This window comes from Protopterus annectens, chromosome 3.part0 (assembly GCF_019279795.1).
Source record: "Protopterus annectens isolate FY-2018-M chromosome 3.part0, PAN1.0, whole genome shotgun sequence".
In the NCBI taxonomy this organism is placed as follows: Eukaryota; Metazoa; Chordata; order Ceratodontiformes; family Protopteridae; genus Protopterus; species Protopterus annectens.
The window spans coordinates 1,157,175,134-1,157,196,338 of NC_056731.1; the positions used below are offsets into that span (position 1 = coordinate 1,157,175,134).

At 41.6% G+C, this 21,205-nt stretch overlaps 2 protein-coding genes across 2 annotated transcripts in view; one reads left to right on the forward strand and one right to left on the reverse strand.

Moving 5' to 3' along the window:
• The window catches only part of LOC122796695, a 634,527-nt gene extending 633,121 nt beyond the window's left edge, over positions 1-1,406 (reverse strand). The window contains exon 1 of the mRNA XM_044065385.1: positions 1,347-1,406. The gene's annotated coding sequence lies outside the window, so the exon portion shown is untranslated. The remainder of the gene's footprint in view (positions 1-1,346) is intronic.
• TMEM64 (transmembrane protein 64) overlaps positions 1,391-21,205 on the forward strand; it is a 255,840-nt gene continuing 236,025 nt past the window's right edge. The window contains exon 1 of the mRNA XM_044065387.1: positions 1,391-2,660. Coding sequence (XP_043921322.1) covers positions 1,959-2,660 — 702 coding nt within the window. The 5' untranslated portion in view covers positions 1,391-1,958. The remainder of the gene's footprint in view (positions 2,661-21,205) is intronic.

A 21,205-nucleotide genomic window follows, 5' to 3' on the forward strand; every position in this document is an offset into this window, starting at 1 on the left:
AAAGCTGCTAGAACAACAGGTTTGTGTTAGCTTAAGTTACAGGTGATCCGCTTTGGCGACCCCTAACGGGAAGAAGTTAGCCTACATGTTCTGAAGGATATTATGCTTGTAACCTAAAGTGATTTACCAGAAAAACTGATTTTTTTATTTGGAAGAAACCAAAAATATGAGGAGAAAACATGGGGTTGCCGTTGTCCGTGTCATACTTATAAACCGTCCAGACTTTCGCCTCATATTTTCGGTCTGTTCCTCATAACCAAAACAAATCGGAACCAGTCTAACTAATGCAACGAAATAAACGCACAGCAGGGCTCATTTTCAGTGGAGGCCTGGGAAGAAAAGCTCAACAAAAGCAATTGTAACAGTGGTAAACACTTAGCTGCACATTTTTGAAGTTTGTTACATACAGGAATAACAGTGATACAAATGTGTTTGTTCCATTCTATTATTGGGCTAAAAGTAAGCGCTTTCGTCTTGTAATTCAAGACATCACTCATCAGAACTCTTGGAATTACAAGACGAAAGCGCTTATTTTTAACTCAATGGAATGAAGCCGTTAAAACATCACACTGTGCGTTTATGTCTGTTCCTCATAAAATGTGTTGTGAGAAATTGCTAAGGACTGAAGGCACTAAATGAGACGCATTCGAATTTGACTCCATCTCCTTCAGAAAGTCAATGCTTACACAAATCATGTTATCCCCTTTGTCCCCCAATTGAGTCTTTGTTCAGATTTCTTGCTCCAAGAAGCTGCTGAAAGATGCAATCAACGTACCGTTATTTTCTAGATATCCCAAGTACTAAAACCCCTACTTATAACAATATATAAAACACGCTTTAAACACTTTTGGCGTGTCTCTTCTTCAGCGTCCCAGCGTGTGGCTGAAATGGGTCCAGGTCGATAGAGTCCATTCCATTACTCCAATAGGCAATTTATTTCTCCCTTGGTGGAGAACTGCATGACACGTTACTTAAGTACAAGACTAAATAACATTTTCATATACTTATAAGACGCCACTAACTCTTCATTGAGCAAATAACAAATATAATATAGAATCAACTGAATAAAGGAAAGGAAGTCACTAATAAACGTCAAAAATTGTAGGACCAGCAAGGGACGAATCCTCCCACGTAGAAAGGGAACTAAACCGTTTCGTATCTCTCACACCAAGAATGAATATCGGATTAGCGTAATTATTTCGGGGTACTACATTTTTAGTTTTATATTGCTGTGCAATACTGCAGTGCAAAGAAACATTTCAAATGTTATTAATAAAATACCTAAATAAATAATAAGCACGGTTACACTAACAGCACTTAAGTTGAACATTGCAATGTTCACTCACATCACGTGTTGAGGTCCGGAAAAGCAAGAGCTTCCTGAAAGGAGGAATTGTGGGTAAAAGTGCCTACTGCTTGTGGTTTGCTTATTATTGACTGAGGACTTCAATCCCTCTGAATTTGATATAATGGTGGTAGTTGCAGAAGAGTTATTTTATTTAGTTTTGTTATGTTGCATTAGCTGTCTTTAGGATACAGCCAGATATCTATGGTTATACTGTTTTGGATATTTAAAGCTGACGTTTGATGAAGTGAATTACAAATTTTGCCACATACGCAAATATTTATTTTGTGGGTGCACCGATTTGTAAGTGACACTCGGGATACGAAGTGCATGAAAGACGTACCCCGAAGGCAAGCCGTGGCATATTCTGCCAATGAAATTGTTTGTCATGTTGCTGTTGGATGTTTTCGTGGGAGAATAAAGGATGCCAACCATTTTGCACTGTCCGTCTAATACTGGTGCCCGCTTGTGTTTATTTCCTGGAAACAAGGCTGTTCCAGGGTAATGTATACTTAGCTTCATCTGACTCCTCTTTTGTGAATTTGTTCCAGTTTTTTATGTATTCGTAGGTGTACTGCAAGTCCGCTGATAAGGAGGTGAGTTTTCTTTTGCCATGTGGAACTCCAGTGGAAATTTGCTAATTTTAACCAAGATCCTTAAACAAGTAGCATCCAAAGGAATAGTCCAGTTTAGTCACTGGTTACAAATTCCTGTCCCAGAGTCTGTAGATAGCGAGCAAATCAAAGTGGTGGTAACCAGTGCTTATGAAGAGAGGAACGGCTTAAAGTCTGATTTGGAAAGTAAATGCGAAGTGCCTGAAGCCAGCGTTTCTTATCCGGTGGAACACAGAAGTCCTTGCTGTGGGAGCTCTTGCTGGTGCAAAAGTTTCTTTCTCGTTTGCATTTTGGCAGTTGTTTGTTTCTCATCACTTGCCTTGGTGCGGCAGTATCTGAAAGACTTGTTGCTCTGGGTTGAAAGTCTGGACAGTCTTGTTGGGGCATTGCTTTTCATCGTAGGCTTCATCGCAGTTTCCTTCCCTTGTGGCTGGGGTTATATTGTACTTAACGTAGCTGCCGGTTATTTGTACGGTTTTCTTCTGGGCATGGGACTTGTAATAGTAGGGGTGCTGATCGGAACATTTTTGGCCCATGTAGGATGCAAGAAATTACTGACCCAATGGGCTTTATCCAGAATTGAGAACAGTGATCAACTGAGTGCTGTAATCAGAGTAGTGGAAGGAGGTGGTGGACTCAAAATCGTTGCTTTAGCAAGACTCACACCAATACCATTTGGTCTTCAAAATGCAGTATTTTCAGTAAGTACAAGTTTAGTCACTTTTAGTTTATGAATGTTACTAAGCCTGACAGAGAGAGCTGTACATTTTCCTTTTCACATTTGCATTTTTCTTGTGGATTATTACTGTATGCGCTTTTTTCTGATTTTTTTTTTTAAGGACTGTATGGGAGAAAAAGACTACAATGTTTAATACATTTTGTTAGTAAAAATACATGTTCTTGCAGAGCCGTGTCATGGTCAAATGAGGTTCTAGACAGGTTAATGCCCCGCCCCCCCCCCCCCCCCCCGGCCTTTCCATTGTCCGGTTACTTGGCTGTTTTGCAGATTGCACCTGTTCTGTTTCTGTATTATGTAAACAAATCTTGAATTCTGCAGCTGGAGGTTTTAATGAAAATGGCAACAATGTCGTTTTTTGCGGCATTAATTAAACGTCATTTAGCCAGGTTTATATGATGTCACTACATCTTGGGTGATCTTCTGGAAATTAGCAAAATTGTTGGAGGATGAGATGGTAGTTGAATCATCCACATATTGAATTAATGTGTTTTATTAGGAGGCTTTATTAAGATCATTAATGAATATATCAGAGTATCTTCTGGAAGTTAGCGAAATTGTTGGAGGATGTGTTGATACATGAGTCATCCGCATATTGAATTAATATGCTTTGCTGGGAGGCTTTATTAAGATAATTAAAGAGTAGTAGTCCTAAAATGCACCCTTGTGAGACACTGTGTTATTTGTCAGATACTCTAATTGTTGGTTTTGCCATTTAACCGATTTGTTGTCTATCATTTAGGGTAGGAGGAAAACCAGGTTAATACGCTTATAGAGCATCCGAGTTTTTCAAAATATTGTAATAACTTAGGGTGTGATACTGTGTCGAAAACCTTTGATAGGTCTAACAGGAGTACTGAAGTTGATAGGCCAGCATCAAGAACTTTATTCACAGTATCAGCACAACCACAGCTTTACTCTCCTTCACTATGTCCAGGGTGGAATCCATGTTGAGTGGGAGTTTGGATGTTGTTGTTAATGAGGTGATTTAGAAGTTGGGATTGATGCATTTTTCTAGGATTTTTGATAGCGGGGAAAGAATGGAGACTGTAATTTGAAAGATCATGTGCATTACCACCTTTGTGTAATGGAGTTATAATAGACTTTTGCCACAGCTGGGGGACATAAGATTCAGAGAGAGAACGATTAATAAGAATACTTACAGGGTAAGCTATAGCTTTGGCAGCAAGTTGTAAGTATTCAGGTGGCAAGTTATCAGCGGAGAGTGAACAGTGCTTTAGTTTGGTTAGCAATTTTAGAATTAGGGGTGTAGGTACTGGTTGTAGTGAGAAAGGAAGATTGGGTGGGTTATTGTTAGAAGAAACAATAGTGTGTATAGAGATAGATATATGGTCTGTTTGTGTGGTATTTTGGGAATTAGGGTTGCTTTTTGTAGATTAATCCTTGACTAGTTTTTGAATGGTGTCAATGAAATGGGTGTTAACATTTGTGCTATCTGGTGAGGGTCCTTGTCCAGAGAGGTGATGGATTTTGAATGTTACTAGGATTAAGTAGGGAGGATACAGATTTACAGAATTTTTGTGGATTATTACTTTGGAGATATAGGTTTTCTTCTCAATTATGATAAAGTTTTTTTGCAGTATTTCAAAGTTGTTTATACTTTTGTTCATTTGTTTGAGTCCTACCTCTCAACCTGGAAACATCAAAAATCTGGACAAGGCCCATGAAAAATAGGTACAAATCTGTACGCTGATTAACATAAAATTTGCATACACAATCCCGCCCACTCCAAATTGTTCATAGGTTCATACTAGGCTATCTGCCCGAGGGCATTTATAAGCCTAGCCCATAGTTTTGTGGCTTAAGCCACCCCTTTTGTATGGGGAACTATACCCATTATTTTGCTGTGCCTCTGTCTAGCAGTGACACTGAGGTAATCCCTGGAGTATATCTGCGATCTCCCATCCATTGGTCAAGATTTCTCTTGAACAAGGCCAGCGAGGTGCTCTGCCTCACATATACCGGGATTTTGTTCCACAGCATAGGGAGTCTTTGGGTGATGAATCTATCCCTCCAGCACGTCCTATTAATAGCCGTGTCGAGGTTTAAGTCTCCCGCCCTTGTGGCTCTGACGGATCTAGATTTTTTGAGGTGAAGCATATTCATCAACTCTGGGTTTGACATGGCCTTGTATGTCAGGCAAAGGTCACCTCTGACCAAGTGGTAAGCGACTGAATAGAGCTGGAGTTCTTTCAGTCGGGCAGCATAGGACAGATTTTGAGACCCTTTATCCTTTTGGTGAGGAAATTTTGTGGCCTCTCTAGCTGCTGCAAGTGTCGGGTCAGATACATTCCGAATGGGGCATTGTACTCAATCATTGGTCTGATGAGTGATGAGTATAGGGAGACTATGACCTCCCTTGATCTAGATGTGAATCCCTTCATGATGAGGTGGGCAATGTAGAAGGTCTTCCTAACTACTTTAGCTACATGGGTGTCGAATGACAGGCTACTGTCAACCTGGGTCCCCAGGTCCCTGATAACTTTTTCTGTGCTCAGAGGATTACCACCTATATGGTAGCTAGGGGTAACCTTGTTTTTCCCGAAGGGTATGACTATGCATTTTTTGGCATTTAACTTTAGGCCATGGCTCTGGCACCAGTCATCCATTTCTGTGAGACCCTTCTGAAGGATATCTGTGTCAGATGTGTTTTCGACTACGGCGCCCAGTTTGCAGTCATCTGCAAACTTTTCAGCCATAACCCTCCTGTGTTTGCTTGTACTTCGGAAAAGTAGATGCCAAACAAGAGTGGGCCCAGGACTGAGCCCTGTGGGACACCACTTGTGACAGGCTTTGAGTCTGACATGGCGCCAGCAACTCTGACCCTGTGGGTTCTGTCACTCAGCCAGTTTGCAACCCATCTTGTGATGTATGGGTTAACATTTAAGCTGAAGTTTTTCAATGATACCCGAGTGGGCTGTTGTATCGAAGGCCTTCGCCAGATCGAGGTAGGCTGTATGGACTGCCTTTCCCTCATCAATGGCTTTGGTGAATGTTTCGAAAAAGTCAACCAAGTTTAAAAGGCATGATCTGCCTTTGACAAAGCCAAACTGGGTTGGATCCAAAGTCTGCAAATTCCCTATGTCTTTATTTATGAGGTCCATTATGATCCTCTCCATAGCTTTGCAGATAAGGCTTGTCAAGCTAATGGGCCGGTGATTTCCAGGGTCTGTGGAGGCACCGCCTTTGTGAAGTGGGACCACAGTCGCAGTGCGCCACTCCCTGGGTATGTATCCAGAGGTGAGACTATGATTAAACAGCTGTCCTAGCTGTGGGTTTAGTTCCTCGTTGAGTTCGTGGAGCACACAGCCTGGGACACCATCAGGTCCCATGGATGCTGTGTTTTTTGCTTTGGAGAGAGCAGTTCTCACTTGGGCGTTTGAGATGTTTGGGGGGCTGCAACCATTTGGTATAGATATCTCTCCTTTTGGGGGGGAGGGGGGGGAGTTTGCACTGAACCTGCCAGCCAGTATGTTGGCAATGTCTGTAGGATCAGTAATCTTCACATCATTTTGAACTAGTTCTGAGCATATCTGGGAGTTTCCTCCCAGGTTTCTAACATAGCTAAAGAAGGCCTTATGATTGTCCTTTGAGTCTTTAGCTATTTTTCTCTCAAAATTTGCTTTGAATGATTTTATGAGAGCTCTTAGTTTTTTACTTATAGTGATCAAGGGTGTCTTACCTTTTAAGGATTTTGCTCTATCTTGTAGTAGCTTCCTCCTTTTGTTGTAGAGTTTGTTTATGGCTGGGGTCCACCAGACTGGACGCTTGCCCTTGGTACAAAGAGTCTTTGTTTTGCTTGGGATTGCCTTATCCATGCAGTGCTGCAGGTGCTGGTAGAAGGCATTTGTAAGTGATTCAGCGGCTTGAGTACTGTTTTCCATGCCTCGGGGCCTTAAAGGAGACCACACTAGTCTTTAGAAGTGTGAAGTCGGCTTTCGAGAAGTTTTACTGTGGTCTTTTTTATTTCAGGTGGGGGTGGGATGAGGACCTCCAGCAAGATTAGTTTGTGATCTGATCTCACCAGTGAGGGGTATACTTCCGGTGTTGAACATTGTGCTCCCATGTTCGTTCTGATGAGATCAAGTATGTTTTCTCCTCTTGTGGGGATGGTGACTAGTTGTTCCATGGCATTTGAGTTTATGAATTCCAGGAACTTTTGGGCTAGGGTGTTTGGGCTTGAGTAGTGTTCCCAGTCTATATTAGGGTAATTGAAGTCACCTAGTATGATGGTGTTTGGAGATACATTTATCCCCCCCAGTGTTTTCAGGAAAGCCATGTGAGGTTCCTGAGTTTGTGAGGGTGGCCTGTAACATGCTACAATTTGCAGAGCAGTCTTGCCTATGGTTAATTGCACCTGGATGGTCTCCGATGCATCGTGCGTTGCCACCAGTCTTGAGGTGTGGGTGTCCTTGATGAATATGGATACCCCCCCTCCTTTCTTGGTATTGTCCGGATATTGGGGCCGGAACGCATGTATATATTATATTCTGCACAATGGAATGTGCACTAATATTACCTTGAAAACAGATGAATTCTAGACTTACAGTAGCATTTTATTTTCACTAAATACATTAATTCCTGCTCATAATATCATTTCAGGAAGATAAGTACATCTTACACTAGTTTTTCTTATAATTGCTGGTTACTTCTCCTTTATAATAGAATATTGAAATTTAATTTATTTTTCAATTAGAGATGATAATGCCAAATATAGTGTGCACAACTGTTCAGCACTGAAACACAGCCATATTAAAAAGCAACTACTGGGAGTTACTGCCTGCTTTGGAGTATGACAATGATGAGGAAGTTAGAATGGTTTTATGATTTTTATAGCATTCTGTTATCCTAAATTTTTTTATTCATAAAAATGCTTGTTCTACTCAGTGAACTGTAACAAATAATGATAATAACTGTGATACCTGCTTTTTTCGAGTTATTTCATATGGCAACTCTAAAGATTTAGGGCAGCAGTAAATTAGAGTGGAAGACGGGAAAGATGACCTTTGCATTGCATAGCTCAGATAACCACCCATACAACAAGACAATGTGTCAGAAACAATAAAAATGCATGTAAAATACAGTGTATTAAGACACACACACGCAGAAGTGCTTGCTGCACACACACACACACACACACACACACACACACACACACACACACACACACACACACACACTTCCCTTACCCAATTCCCAGCAAAGTCCAAAGCCAGCCAGCAGTCAGCCTCTCAAATGGCAGCAGAACCAAAGTCCCTCTCTTAGCAGTCAGCATCCGAAACGGCAGCAGAAGCAAAGTTTGTCTCTCGGCAGCATATACAAAGCAAGCAGCAAAGTCAGCAGTTTCCATCCGAAAAGGCAGCATAAGCACAGTCCCTCTCTCAAAGCAAACCCAACATATACAAAGTCCCACTCTCAGCAGCATCAGCAAAGCCAGCATTATTCTCTCGGCAGTAACAATATACAACAGTAAGAATCCAAAAAGGAAGTCACAAACCTCTCCATATGCTGACAAAATTATTTCTGGTAGAAAAACCAATTCGGTACTCAGTTATGCACTTCCAAAGTAGTGTAGATTCACAAAGAAAACCAAAGGTAGGTAAAAAAGCTTTAATCCACAAGTCAGGTCGAAAAACAGAACACCACGATAATCACTCTGTTAGGTACAAACTGAAGCCCTTTGGTGAACCATTCAAAAAAAATCTTTAGTAATTTTGATCTCTGTGTAGTTGTAAATACTAAAGTTATCCAAAGTATTAATGTTACAGATACCTTGTTCACTTGTGACCTAAAGAAATTTTAATACCTTCCGTGTTTGGGAGTTTGTCTGCGTTCAACGCCTCTTCCCCCATGCATTCTGTTGGTACTGATTTGATTTCACCCGTGGTCTGCCCTGGGGAAATTGAAAACCCGGCTGTATGTTGTTAGCACCTTTTTGTGCTAACCTCTCGCTTCTTCTAGGCATATTTGCATAGTTGTAACCATTACTTGCATTTTGTGCATCTACAGAGTCCGCATTCTCATAGTTGTTTTGTTTCCTAATCCCCCCCGTCGGGTATGCCCTTCCTTCTCTGTATTCAATAAGATCTCTCTCTAACTTTTTTGCCTTTCTGTCTAGTACCTTAAAACAATGTTCATCAACTTCCCTAAAAGTGTCATTATATTTTCTCTTGTAGCTTAAAAACCTTTCATCATTAATAATGTTGTCATTCAACATATTTAGTTCGTTTAAAATTACATCTCCTTTTTTAACATAATCATCAATCATCAGTTTTAACATTTCAAGTCCTGTTTTATTAAATAAATCAGTTAATTTAGAATGCAAAGTTGAGCCTGCATAAGCGCTGTTAGGGTATCTGAAACAGTGCAACCCTTTAGGAACACGCTCAACTTTGATGCATTCTTTTAAATAGTTAATCTCTAGTTGCGAATTTTTATACGCATACAACTTGTCTTTAAAGCTTTCAAATTGAGTGTCCAACTGTTCCAGTTGTATATTAAAAGTACCTGTTTTAAAGCATGGTAGCTGTTCAGTCCAAACTTTAAAATTGAAGCTGCTATCAGCCTGGGTAGTCCCATTCTTGTCAGTTCGTGCATTTTGATTCGGGGAAACCAAAGGATGATTCACAATAACCGGCTCTCTGGATGTCATGCCTGTTCTCAAGCCTCTCCGTTGCTCTTCGTTCCGCTCCTTCTCTTTACCCTGCTGTTGGTTGCAGGGCACTCCTGAGCTAATGGAACCTTCCGAACATTTGGAGTTGAGTAAAGTGTTATTAAGCTGAGTTAAAAGAGCTAGCACTTGATTTAGCTCTTTTCTGGTTACCGGCGTGTCATCCGGTTCTTCCCCTAGTAAAAAAGGCGTGTCAGCAAAGACTAAATATGTTGAATGACAACATTATTAATGATGAAAGGTTTTTAAGCTACAAGAGAAAATATAATGACACTTTTAGGGAAGTTGATGAACATTGTTTTAAGGTACTAGACAGAAAGGCGAGAGAGATCTTATTGAATACAGAGAAGGAAGGGCATACCCGACGGGGGGGATTAGGAAACAAAACAACTATGAGAATGCGGACTCTGTAGATGCACAAAATGCAAGTAATGGTTACAACTATGCAGATATGCCTAGAAGAAGCGAGAGGTTAGCACAAAAAGGTGCTAACAACATACAGCCGGGTTTTCAATTTCCCCAGGGCAGACCCACGGGTGAAATCAAATCAGTACCAACAGAATGCATGGGGGAAGAGGCGTTGAACGCAAACAAACTCCCAAACACGGAAGGTATTAAAATTTCTTTAGTCACAAGTGAACAAGGTATCTGTAACATTAATACTTTGGATAACTTTAGTATTTACAACTACACAGAGATCAAAATTACTAAAGATTTTTTTGAATTGTTCACCAAAGGGCTTCAGTTTGTACCTAACAGAGTGATTATCGTGGTGTTCTGTTTTTCGACCTGACTTGTAGATTAAAGCTTTTTTACCTACCTTTGGTTTTTTTTGTGAATCTACACTACTTTGGAAGTGCATAACTGAGTACCGAATTGTTTTTTCTACCAGAAATAATTTTGTCAGCATACGGAGAGGTTTGTGACTTCCTTTTTGGATTCTTAGTGTTTTGAGTGACTGAATATACAACAGTTGTAAAGCCAGCATGCTAAGCCAGCATGCTTCTTTGCAAATTTTCAAAGCACTTCCCGTTCCCGCCTGCTCGCAGCCAGCCAGAAATGATGATGTGAGTTCCTTGAGCTCAATTCCGACTGGCTGGTAGCACTGACGGAGCTGATGTCATCACGCACGTGATTACGTCAGCTCCAACAGCGCAAAAATTAAAAAAACAAAAGCAAAGAAATCGGAAATGAAGGGGTGCCACCCGGGAATTGTGGCACCCCTTCATTTGGACCCCAAAACTCGGTAAAAACCGAGTAATTCGGGACGGTTGGGAGGTCTGGTTTGAGTTCTACTTTTTTTTCCATGTTTTCCAGGCTTTGTCTGTAGACAGGAAGGTTTGTTTAGTTTTGTTAGCCGGGGGAAGGCTAGGTTTTGTTCGTTTTTGTAAGAAGAGGTGGTAAGCTATTTAATGTGTTAAGAAAGATGTTAAATTATTATGTATAATGTTTTTACTTTTTGTTGGTGTAGATAAAGCTTTTCCCCTCTGGTCTCCACTGAAAATGTTTTTTTTTTTTTTTTTTTTTTTTTTTTGTAACTCGGCTGGACCAACCCAGTTTACAAATGCGAAATAAATAACAAATAAAACAAGCCATTCCTGTGTCCAATTACTTGACTATTTCTCCACAGTTACCATAAACACTGTTCAAACCTGTCCGTATGCACACTATTTTTTCTTTATTTCTACGGTGATTACAGATATTTGGATTGAAATTAAAATTTTTATTTCAAATTGTATAGCACAAACACTGATTGTCATTTACGAAACAAAGCAATTCAGTCTCACAATGAAACAGACTTGGCATGAACAGTTAAACTACTATGCCCTTGAAACTCACATGCATTGAAACTTGCACTCAAAGAAAATTCATCTTGGCCAGTGGCAGTTTGTTTACTTTTGGACTGTTTTCACACCATAGACCCCGTTGCACACATTTGTAGGATGATGCTTGCATGCATGCATGCATACATACATACATACATACATACATACATACATACATACACGTGTTCTTTGAGTCACTTTTCTGAGTGCATTAAATTATTCACCTTTCTGGGTGTATTAAATTATATTCTTTATATAATACATCACCAACATTTTCCAGTAAAAAATGAAACAAAACTTATGAACCAATAATGACAAAACTGCCCATTTCAGAACATTTCAACCATAAAAGGCACTCGGACTTCTGTCATTCATCTATCAATATCAGTCAATATGCAAAATCTCTGCAAAAGTAAAAGTCACCTGAATAATTCCACATTAAAGAGATGAAGTCGCTGCTGGCAAACAACTTTATACTTTGGTGTTTCATCTTCAGATTCGGTGCCTGATGCCCTTAAAGAATAAATTGCGTACGTTAAAATACATAAGTAAAGAGCTAAATAATGGTAAGCTGATAATATTGCATTAAGGAGCGGATGGCAGTCCCAGCAACAGGTTCATAGTTACTAAGCATCTCGTCCAAAAGGGACATCCAGGATTGCAACACCCCCACCCTCCTTAAAATAGACATGGTGTGTGAGTAGAACCTACAACCTTCTGCATCAAAAGCAAGTATGTTATTTGTTGTGCTACTAACACTGCAATCAAATTCTGTATCACAAACCGTGATGATCATTTGCTGCACATTGAAAATAGACTTGTCATGAACAGCAGTAAACTTCTCTCCTTGAAGCTCACAATTCCTTGCAAATGCACTGAAACTCGTTATTTTGAGTTGCCTGGTAGTTGGTGTAGGGGGGGGGGGTTCATGCTCTTGTCTCTTGTAACCAAGGTACAGGGTTTGAGCTTCAGCAAATGAGAAGAAACAGCAGGTATGTGAGTCAACGTACGCAAGGATGTAAGCCTGTGTTGGACCCTCAGGGTTTGAGCTTCAGCAAATAAGAAGAAAAGTACAGTTTTGTACCTACCATAAATGTAGATGTTCGAGGATCTCCATTGCTGCAGTCCTGACTAATGGGTACTCCGCTGCCCACCATCGGCCCGAATACCAAAGGGCTAGATCTGGCGTCGGTCATGGCGCCCGAGACTGACGTGGTGTCAGTATAAATGCGCATGACCGACGCCATAACATCAGTCTTTCTTGCCTCAGATGTCAGAAAGCAAAAAAAAACACCACCCAAAAACCCCAAACTAAAAAGAAAAAGGGGGAAGGAGGGAGGGAAAATTGGACTGCAGCAATGGAGATCCTCGAACATCTACATTTATGGTAGGTACAAAACTGTACTATGTTCGTCGTCTCCCATTGCTGCAGTCCTGACTAATGGGTAGAATCCCAGAGCAACGGAAAAAAAGGGAGGTTGGTCAACTAAATAGCCTGAGGAGCTGCAGACATGCCTTGTAAGACTGCAGTGGCAAACCCAGCCCTAGACCTAGAATAAAGAGGCAAATGATAATGCTTTGTAAAGGTATGTACAGAACTCCAGGTAGCTGCCTCTAGAATGTCTTTAGTAGCTACCCCTCTTAAAAAAGCAGTAGATGTGGCCGTAGCCCTAGTAGAATGGGGCCTGATCCCAACTGGAACCTCTTTTCCATGATGAGAATAACAAAAAGCAATACAATGGCCAATCCACTTGGAAATAGTTTGTTTCGAGACAGCTTTTCCACGTGAAGTCACGGCAAACGAAACAAACAACTGTTGAGAACTTCTGAACTCTCTGGTTCTGAACAAATAATATCGTAACTGCCTATGTACATCCAAAGAATGCAAAACTTTTTCCCCTTCAGTTTGGGGGTTAGCATAAAAAGTAGGCAAATGTATAGATTGGTTCAATGCCACATTAGAAATCACTTTAGGCAGAAAAGTAGGATTAGTACGCAAGGAAACTCTGTCACGGTGAAAAATCAGAAAAGGTTCCACTGCTATGAGAGCCTGTAATTCAGATACCCTTCTAGCAGAAGTAACAGCCAATAAAAAAGCAGTCTTCCAAGACAACAACTTCAAGTCAGCCGTAGCTGCAGGTTCAAAAGGAGGCAGAGTCAGCTTTTCCAAAACAAAATTAAGATCCCAAGTAGGAGTAGGAGCCCTCCGTGGGGGTCTTATATTCTTTGCCCCTCTAAGAAACTGTTTAAGCAATGGATGTGAAAATAAAGGAGGGTCACCATCATAGTGAGCAGAAATAGCTGCAGCATGCACTTTAACAGAAGAGAAAGACAAACCCTTGTCCAATAACATAGTCAAATATTGCAAAGTACAACTCAAATCAGGCAATGTGACATCAAAGCCTTCAGCTGAACTCCAAAGAAAAAATCTCTTCCATTTATCAGCATAAACTTTTCGAGTACTAGGACGCCTGGCTTCCAAAAGAACATCCAAAACTTGTTGAGGGAGCTGAAGGCCCTCATTCTCTAAAACTGAATGCGCCAGGCTGTTAGGTGTAGGGATTGCACCCTGACATTGAGAAAATGATTGTTTTCTTGAGACAATAAGTGAGGAATCCGTGGTAATGGCCAAGGGGCCCCTGAATTAAGCTCCTCAACAGAGGGTACCAATGCTGACGAGGCCAATCCGGTGCTATAAGGATCATGCACGGTTTGTCCCTCCTGACTTTCAACAGGACTTTTGGAAGAAGAGGCAGAGGAGGAAAGGCATACACGTGAAGGTTGCTCCAACTGAAGGATAGTGCATCTATTTTCCAGGCTTTCGGATGAAACAGCCTTGTGCAAAACAGAGGTAGTTGGAAATTCAGAGGAGAAGCGAACAGATCTATGTCTGGAGTTCCCCAAGCCATGGTCAACTGACGAAACACCTGAGGATCCAACTTCCATTCGTGAGGATCCACCATTTGCCTGCTCAGAACATCCGCTAACGAATTCTGTACCCCTGGCAGAAACTGTGCTCGAAGAGTGATGTGCAGATTCAAAGCAGTTTCCCATAACAGCATTGCTTGTCTGCAAAGAGGGTAAGAATGAGTTCCCCCCTGCTTGTTGATGTACCACATGACAGTTGTGTTGTCTGTTCGAATCAACACCAGTCCCGGTCGAAGTAGATCCTTGAATGCTTTTAAGGCAAATTGAACTGCCAGCATCTCCTTCATATTGATATGCAAGTGAAGCAACTCCGGGGGCCAAAGGTCTTGAATCCATTTTCCTTTGAAATGAGCACCCCAGGCTGACTCCGAGGCATCTGTCGTTAATATCTGACTTGCCTCTGGTTGGGTCACAGATAGTCCCTTGTTTAGGTGACATTCCCGAGCCCACCACACAAATTCCGTCTGAATGCAAGGAAGAATCCGAATGACAGTGTCCAAATCGTGGCTGTGTTGAGTCCAAACGCTTTTGAGATACCATTGTAACTTCCTCATATGCAGTTTGGCATTGGGAAGTACTAGAATGCAAGATGCCATGAACCCCAAGGCTTGAAGGACTGTCCTTGCAGTCAGCCTGGACAGAACTGATAGCTGTAGGAAGTACTGGTGAAGATTTCTTTGTTTGTCCGGGGTAAGAAATGCCATCTGAGTCGCTGTATTCAGTCTCACACCCAGAAAACACATCTCGTGAGGGTACTAGACTGGACTTTATTTCGTTCACAGAATACCCCAGGCATCTGAAAACTGTCATCACATACTGCAGATGTCGAAGTAGTTCGTGCTTGCCTTGAGCCAGTATCAAACAATCGTCCAGATAAGGATAAATCTGAATTCCTTTTAGTCTGAGAAAAGCTATTACTGGAGCCAGGACTTTTGTGAATACCCTGGGCGCAGTAGATAAGCCAAAGGGCAATGCAGAGAACTGATAATGCAAATTCCCAGTCCGAAACCTCAGGAATTTCCTGCAACTGGGCCTGATAGGAATGTGAAGATAGGCCTCCTTGAGATCCAAAGTCACCATCCAGTGATCCCTGCCCAGCATAGGCAACAGCTGTTGCAGTGTTAACATTTTGAATTTCGAAATTTCCAGAAAGGTGTTTAGAATGGATAAATCCAGAATGGGCCTCCAAGTATTTCCCTTCTTTGGCACTAAGAAAAGACGGGAATAAAACCCTGTGCCCCTTTCCGCAGAAGGAACTTCCTGTATTGCTCCCAACTGGAGCAGAGAAGAAATCTGTGCCTGTGCTTCCAGTCTTTGCTGATGAGGCACATCCGGCATACCTTTGAAAGGCGGGAATGTGTGAAAATAAAATTTGTAGCCTCGAGTTATAATGTCCAACACCCATTCGTCTTGGGTAACCAAATGCCAATTCCTTTTGAAAAGTCCCAGTTTTCCGCCCAGAGGAGCTGCCAGCAAAGCAGAGTCCGGCAGCTGAAGACACAGGTCATTGGGTCTGCTTCCGAAAGGACTGACCCCTGCCCTCCCCAGCAGAAGGGGTAGAAGAACTCAAAGACCTAGAAGTAACAGGGCCCTGAAAGGAAGCCCTACCTCTACTACACCTCAACTTGCCCCTAGAATGAAAATCCGAAGAGGGAAAAAGACCATCCCTTAGCAGGCCAATTCCTATTGAACTTAGGGGGCTGAACCTGTAAAAATTCCTTAACCGTCTGCATAGACTTAGCTTTTTCCTCCATTTTTTTTAAAACTAATTCCACTGGAGGGCCAAAAAGAACATCAGATTGCAAAGGAGCATCCATAATTCGAGCTTTAACATGCTCTGACAAGGACTGATCTTTAAGCCAGGCATGTCTGCGAACAACAGAACTAGTAGCAGCCACCCTGGAAGAAGCCTGTAAAGCATCAAAACCACACTGCAAAGAATGCTTACCAACCTGGTCTGAAGCATGCACTAAATCCTGAAGCTCCTTACAGTCAATACCTGCAGCTAAAGCATCAACTTTACATTTCAATTGACTTAACAAAAAATTCTGATACCTGAGTATATGAAACTGACAATTTAAAGCCCTCATAGCCAAAGTAGAAGAGGTATACAGTTTTTTACCCCACCTATCCAGGGCCCTAGCATCCTTGTCCAAAGGAACTGGATTCTTAACCACAGAAGCCTTAACACCTTTGGGGCCTTGAGAAATAGTTTCAGGATCAGCCCTAGGGCTCTTAAACAAGTACTTGTGAGCTTCCGGAACCCTGTAGTGTCTATCTGGTTTAACAGGGGCAGGAGGCAGAGAATCTGGGTTAAGGGCAGCCTCAGAAAATACATCCTGAACAACATCCAGTACAGGAGGAATAGCCAAGGGCCTGTGCTGAGGCAAAAACAAAAATTCTCTCAGCCTTTTACGAGAATCAGAATAATCCTGGCCTTCCCATTTGAAATGTTCCCTCATGGAATGCAAAGTTTCAGAGAAAGAAAAATCTTCTGGAGGGGACGCAGAGGGAGAAGCATCCTCAGCCTCCGAATCAGAATAGGGAGAGAAATCCTGAAGGTCTTCCACAGAGGAATCTGACTCATTGGAAGACTGAACCAAACTCTCCAACTCTGTCCCTACCCTGGGCCTCTTCTCAGGGAGAGACATGGAACCCCTAATTAAAGTAATCAAATCTTCAGCCATCTTTAACATGTGCTTCCTAGGAGCTGGACCCTGGGGAAAAGCACCCGCAAGGGCAGACTTAGACTTAGAATGGCCTTTGCCTTGAGAAGGAGGAGGCTTAACCACCCTATGAGGGGAGGGAGCCACAGACAACAGAGGAGCACCCTCACCCTGGCCTAACACAGGAGAAGCCACCCCCTGTAGTAACAAAGGCTCCCCTTGACACTCTGGTACACTGTCAGAAAGAGCCACTGAAGCAGCCAGTGGTTCTACAGGACTGACGTCCGGAGTGGACGCCTCATCCTGCTTGGACCGCAAAGACTTTTCTTTGCGCTTCTTAGAAGAGCCAGTCGTCAGAGAATCCGACGGCATGTTGTAATTACAACGTTTACCAAACACCAGCCTAGCACAGTCCAACCGACGTTTAATAGTACGCTTATTAAAAGTAGCACAAAAGCGACACCCAACAACGTCGTGCTCAGGCCCTAAACAAGGAATGCAGAGTGAATGGTAATCCCTATGAGGAATCTGTTTCCCACAAGAAATACAGTTATTAACTTTTTCTGACATCCGTCAATACTGAGGCAAGAAGACAAAAAAAAAGTCCCCAATGGGGTACTTAGCCCAACTTGGTCTCCGGTCTGAAACTCGAAAACCGACAATTCCAGAACGCCGAACGGCACTTGCAAATTCTGCTTCTGCTCAGGACCATGCAGCAAGAAAGACTGATGTTATGGCGTCGGTCATGCGCATTTATACTGACACCACGTCAGTCTCGGGCACCATGACCGACGCCACATCTAGCCCTTTGGTATTCGGGCCGATGGTGGGCAGCGGAGTACCCATTAGTCAGGACTGCAGCAATGGGAGACGACGAACATCAGTAGGTGTGTGAGTCACCGTACGCAAGGATGTAAGTCTGTGTTGGACCCACAGGCATGGAGGGGGGGGCGTTCTTAAAGAAGAACACCCTTAAAGAAGTCATGTAACTTACTTACTTTATTTATTTTATTTATTTTAATTAAAAAGTAAATGTGGCAGCCCCCTTGGCCAGTGGGTTCCTCTTAGCAGGCTGGTCCTAGGTCGCTAGGATCCAGCTCTGGCGGCATCTAGTGACTTAAGTGCTGAAATATACCTACATTGTTGTAATGTAGTATTTATTTGACCTTTTTTTAATAAAAAAAACTGTAAGCTTTGTATTAAGCCACAGCCCAAATACATCTGCTGTGGTTCATCCTGACATCACTGTAAGCAGAGTGAACTCTTGAGTCCATTGGCTATAATGGGTGCACCTGTGTGCATGTGCTGCATTGCACCCATTAAAATCTATGGACACACTTCACACTGTCAGTACCGTGATGTCACTGAGGTTAAAATTTACCTTTCAGTTCAGTGGCATGATTGTAGTGAAAGTATTGATCTAAAAAGCTTTACCACCAGCAAAAGGAGCTACTAGATACTTTTCATAATGCTGCAGAAATGTTGTTCTACACTTCATGTGCTACCTTGTGTAGTGCAAAGGTAAAGTATTTTTGATGACCAAATCACTTTAAATTAAATTATATTCTTTGTATAATACTGCACTACTTGTTAGCATGTTTTAAACTTTTATGTTTTGAACATTTTTCTAGTAAGAAATGAAACAAAACATTTATGAACCAATATTGACAAAATACCATTTCAGAACATTTCAACCATAACAGGCCACTCCCAACTTGTGTCATTACATTCCACCAGCATCAGTTAATATGCACAATCTCTGCAGAAGTAAGACATCTGAATAATTCCACATTAAAGTGAACTGTAACCAATTAAGATTTTGCTGCTGGCAAACAACTTTGCATTTATTTGTTTCATTTACAAATTCCAATTGTCTGTTGCCCTTGAAGAATAAGTTGCCTAAGATGCATTAAAAAAATGGTGTGCAATGGGAAATGGTTGACAAATCAACAACAGGTTCATAGTTACTAGTCATGTCATTCTAAGGAGGACACATTCAGGAGTGCAGCAACCCTATCTTCCCTCCTTATGCTGCACAGTAGTGTCAGCAATCTATCTACCTGTTGTGTGAAGAGAACCCACAAGCTTTTGCACCAGAAGTACGTGTGCTACCTGTTTGCACCACTAACACTGAACAACATGTCTTTGAAACTGCATAATTAACATTGACAAACTGTAATTCTCACCACTTTAAATAAATGGAATTCAAGGAGACCTGGCAGTTGGTGTGGAGGTTTAAGGTACTTGCCTAACTTTTTATTATTTAGTTTCAGAGTTTGACTTTTAACTAAACAGTGCCCCTGAATGAGGCATTTCTTTTTATTTACACACACACACATCCCTACACCTGTCTGCCTGCACTGAAGGAAAGAGCAGGTGTGCATTCAGCAGAACAGATTTTTGCTGCATATCCATCTGTGTCTTCCCCCACATATGTTGCCAACTTAAATCTCTCAAGCAGGTTTAGATGACTTTAGGACATTGTCCTAATTAGGCTTGTGGGGCTTGTAGATGTCGAGAGGTAAGGAAGTTCGTCTGTGAGATCCTAATATTTGCTGTTAAGGAAGGATGCTGATTTTTATAGTGAAGCTGGGGGTTCCCAGTCAACATGTGGGTCCCCCCCCACCAACACTATCCCTAGGCAGCTGTCTAGGTCTCCTAGTGCCGGATTTGATTGATTATCCATATTCATGATGAGGTGTCTTGCACATCTTAAGGTGTGTGGTTATGGAGTTACCGGCACTGGTCAGTCTCATTGGCCGCACATTTGGGGATATCACAGTAAATGTCCTGGATGTTTTAGGTAATGGTCATTTAGCGGTAACCATAGTGTTTCAGTCTAGAAAATGACAAAAATAAGTCTCACCGTAGAAGGAACTTGCGTATCAGACAGCAAAAAAAAAAAAAAAAAGATTGAAAATGGGTATGTTTCTGCATTCTGGGCATACCTCTGTTGTCCAGATTTTTGCAGAATGTCTAGATTTGGATCCCCTACAGAAGATCGACAGCTGACAGCACTGACACTCACATCACCGACACCAAAACACTGACACACGAAACGCCAAAAACGGCGCTACTGTAGAAAAAAAGAAAATAACATTTCCTTTTTTCTGCTAGCAGGGGGGCTTCACACCCCCCCCCCGTAACTTTAATTTACCAACTCCAGGATCGCACTACAGTGCATGAATGGACATCTTTCCATTCCGCACTACGGATACTTACGTTTCCCCGTTGTCGGTGTTTTTGCGTCGGTGATGTGGGTGTCTGTGTTGTCAGCTGTTGATCTTCTGTAGGGGACCCCTAGATTTTTGCCTTTATATTTGGTCTGCTCCTCCTAATAACTTGAGGCTTTCTGATTAATCACTGAGGGTTGAAGTTGCTAAATAATGACACGCATTTAAGTTTCAGACTTCATATCCTTCAGAAAATTCATACTAACATAAATCATATTCTAGCAAAAGTTTATAAGAGCAGTACATAAAATCTGTCCCTATTTTTAAGCCTTTGTCCCCCCCATTATTTTGGCTTTGCTAGATTTTCTTGTATTTAAGAGCTTGAGATGTATGATTCTAGTATGGAAAGCACCCTGTCCAAGATTAATTTGTTATAATTTGCCGTAACAGTCACCAAGTGCTAAGTTTTCGTTCCACCTGCCCCTAATTAGGATAAATGAGCCTCCTAAAAGGAAGGAATCAGTACAAGGAATTTTAATCAACAAAGTTGTGTGTGCACATGACTGCAAACGTGTGTGTGTGTGTGTGTGTGTGTGTGTGTGTGTGTGTGTGTGTGTGTGTGTGTGTGTGTAATACATTATATATATATATATATATATATATATATATATATATATATATATATATATATATATATATATATATATATATATAAATATTTGTATGTGTGTAAAAAAAAAAAAATGTGGATTCACTTCAGAAGCCTGAAAGCCAAGAATCTTGAATGTCAAGACTGAAAACTTAGAATACTGAAAACACACAGGATACCAGCACTTACTGTATTCCAGCAGAAGGAGATACAGAAACAAATACAAGGCAAACCATATTGCATTTCTCCAAGTATAAGCAGGGGGGCAAGCCCCCCTGCACCCCCTATGAGGGAGGCTGTGCCCCACACACCCCCTGCTACTTAAATGTATCAACTCCGAGATCGCACTTCGCTACACTACATGGGTTACGTTGTAGTATAGCAAGTTAGAAGGGAACATGACTAAGGTTACAGCAGGCAGTCATGAAACATGTAATGGTATGTTTGCCATTTTGTTCTGTAGAGTGCGATCTTGGAGTTGTTAAATTTAAGTAGCAGTGGGTGTGGGGGTGCAGTTGGGCTTGCCCCCCTGCATATACTTAGAGAAATGGTAAATGGTTTATCTTTTATTTATTTC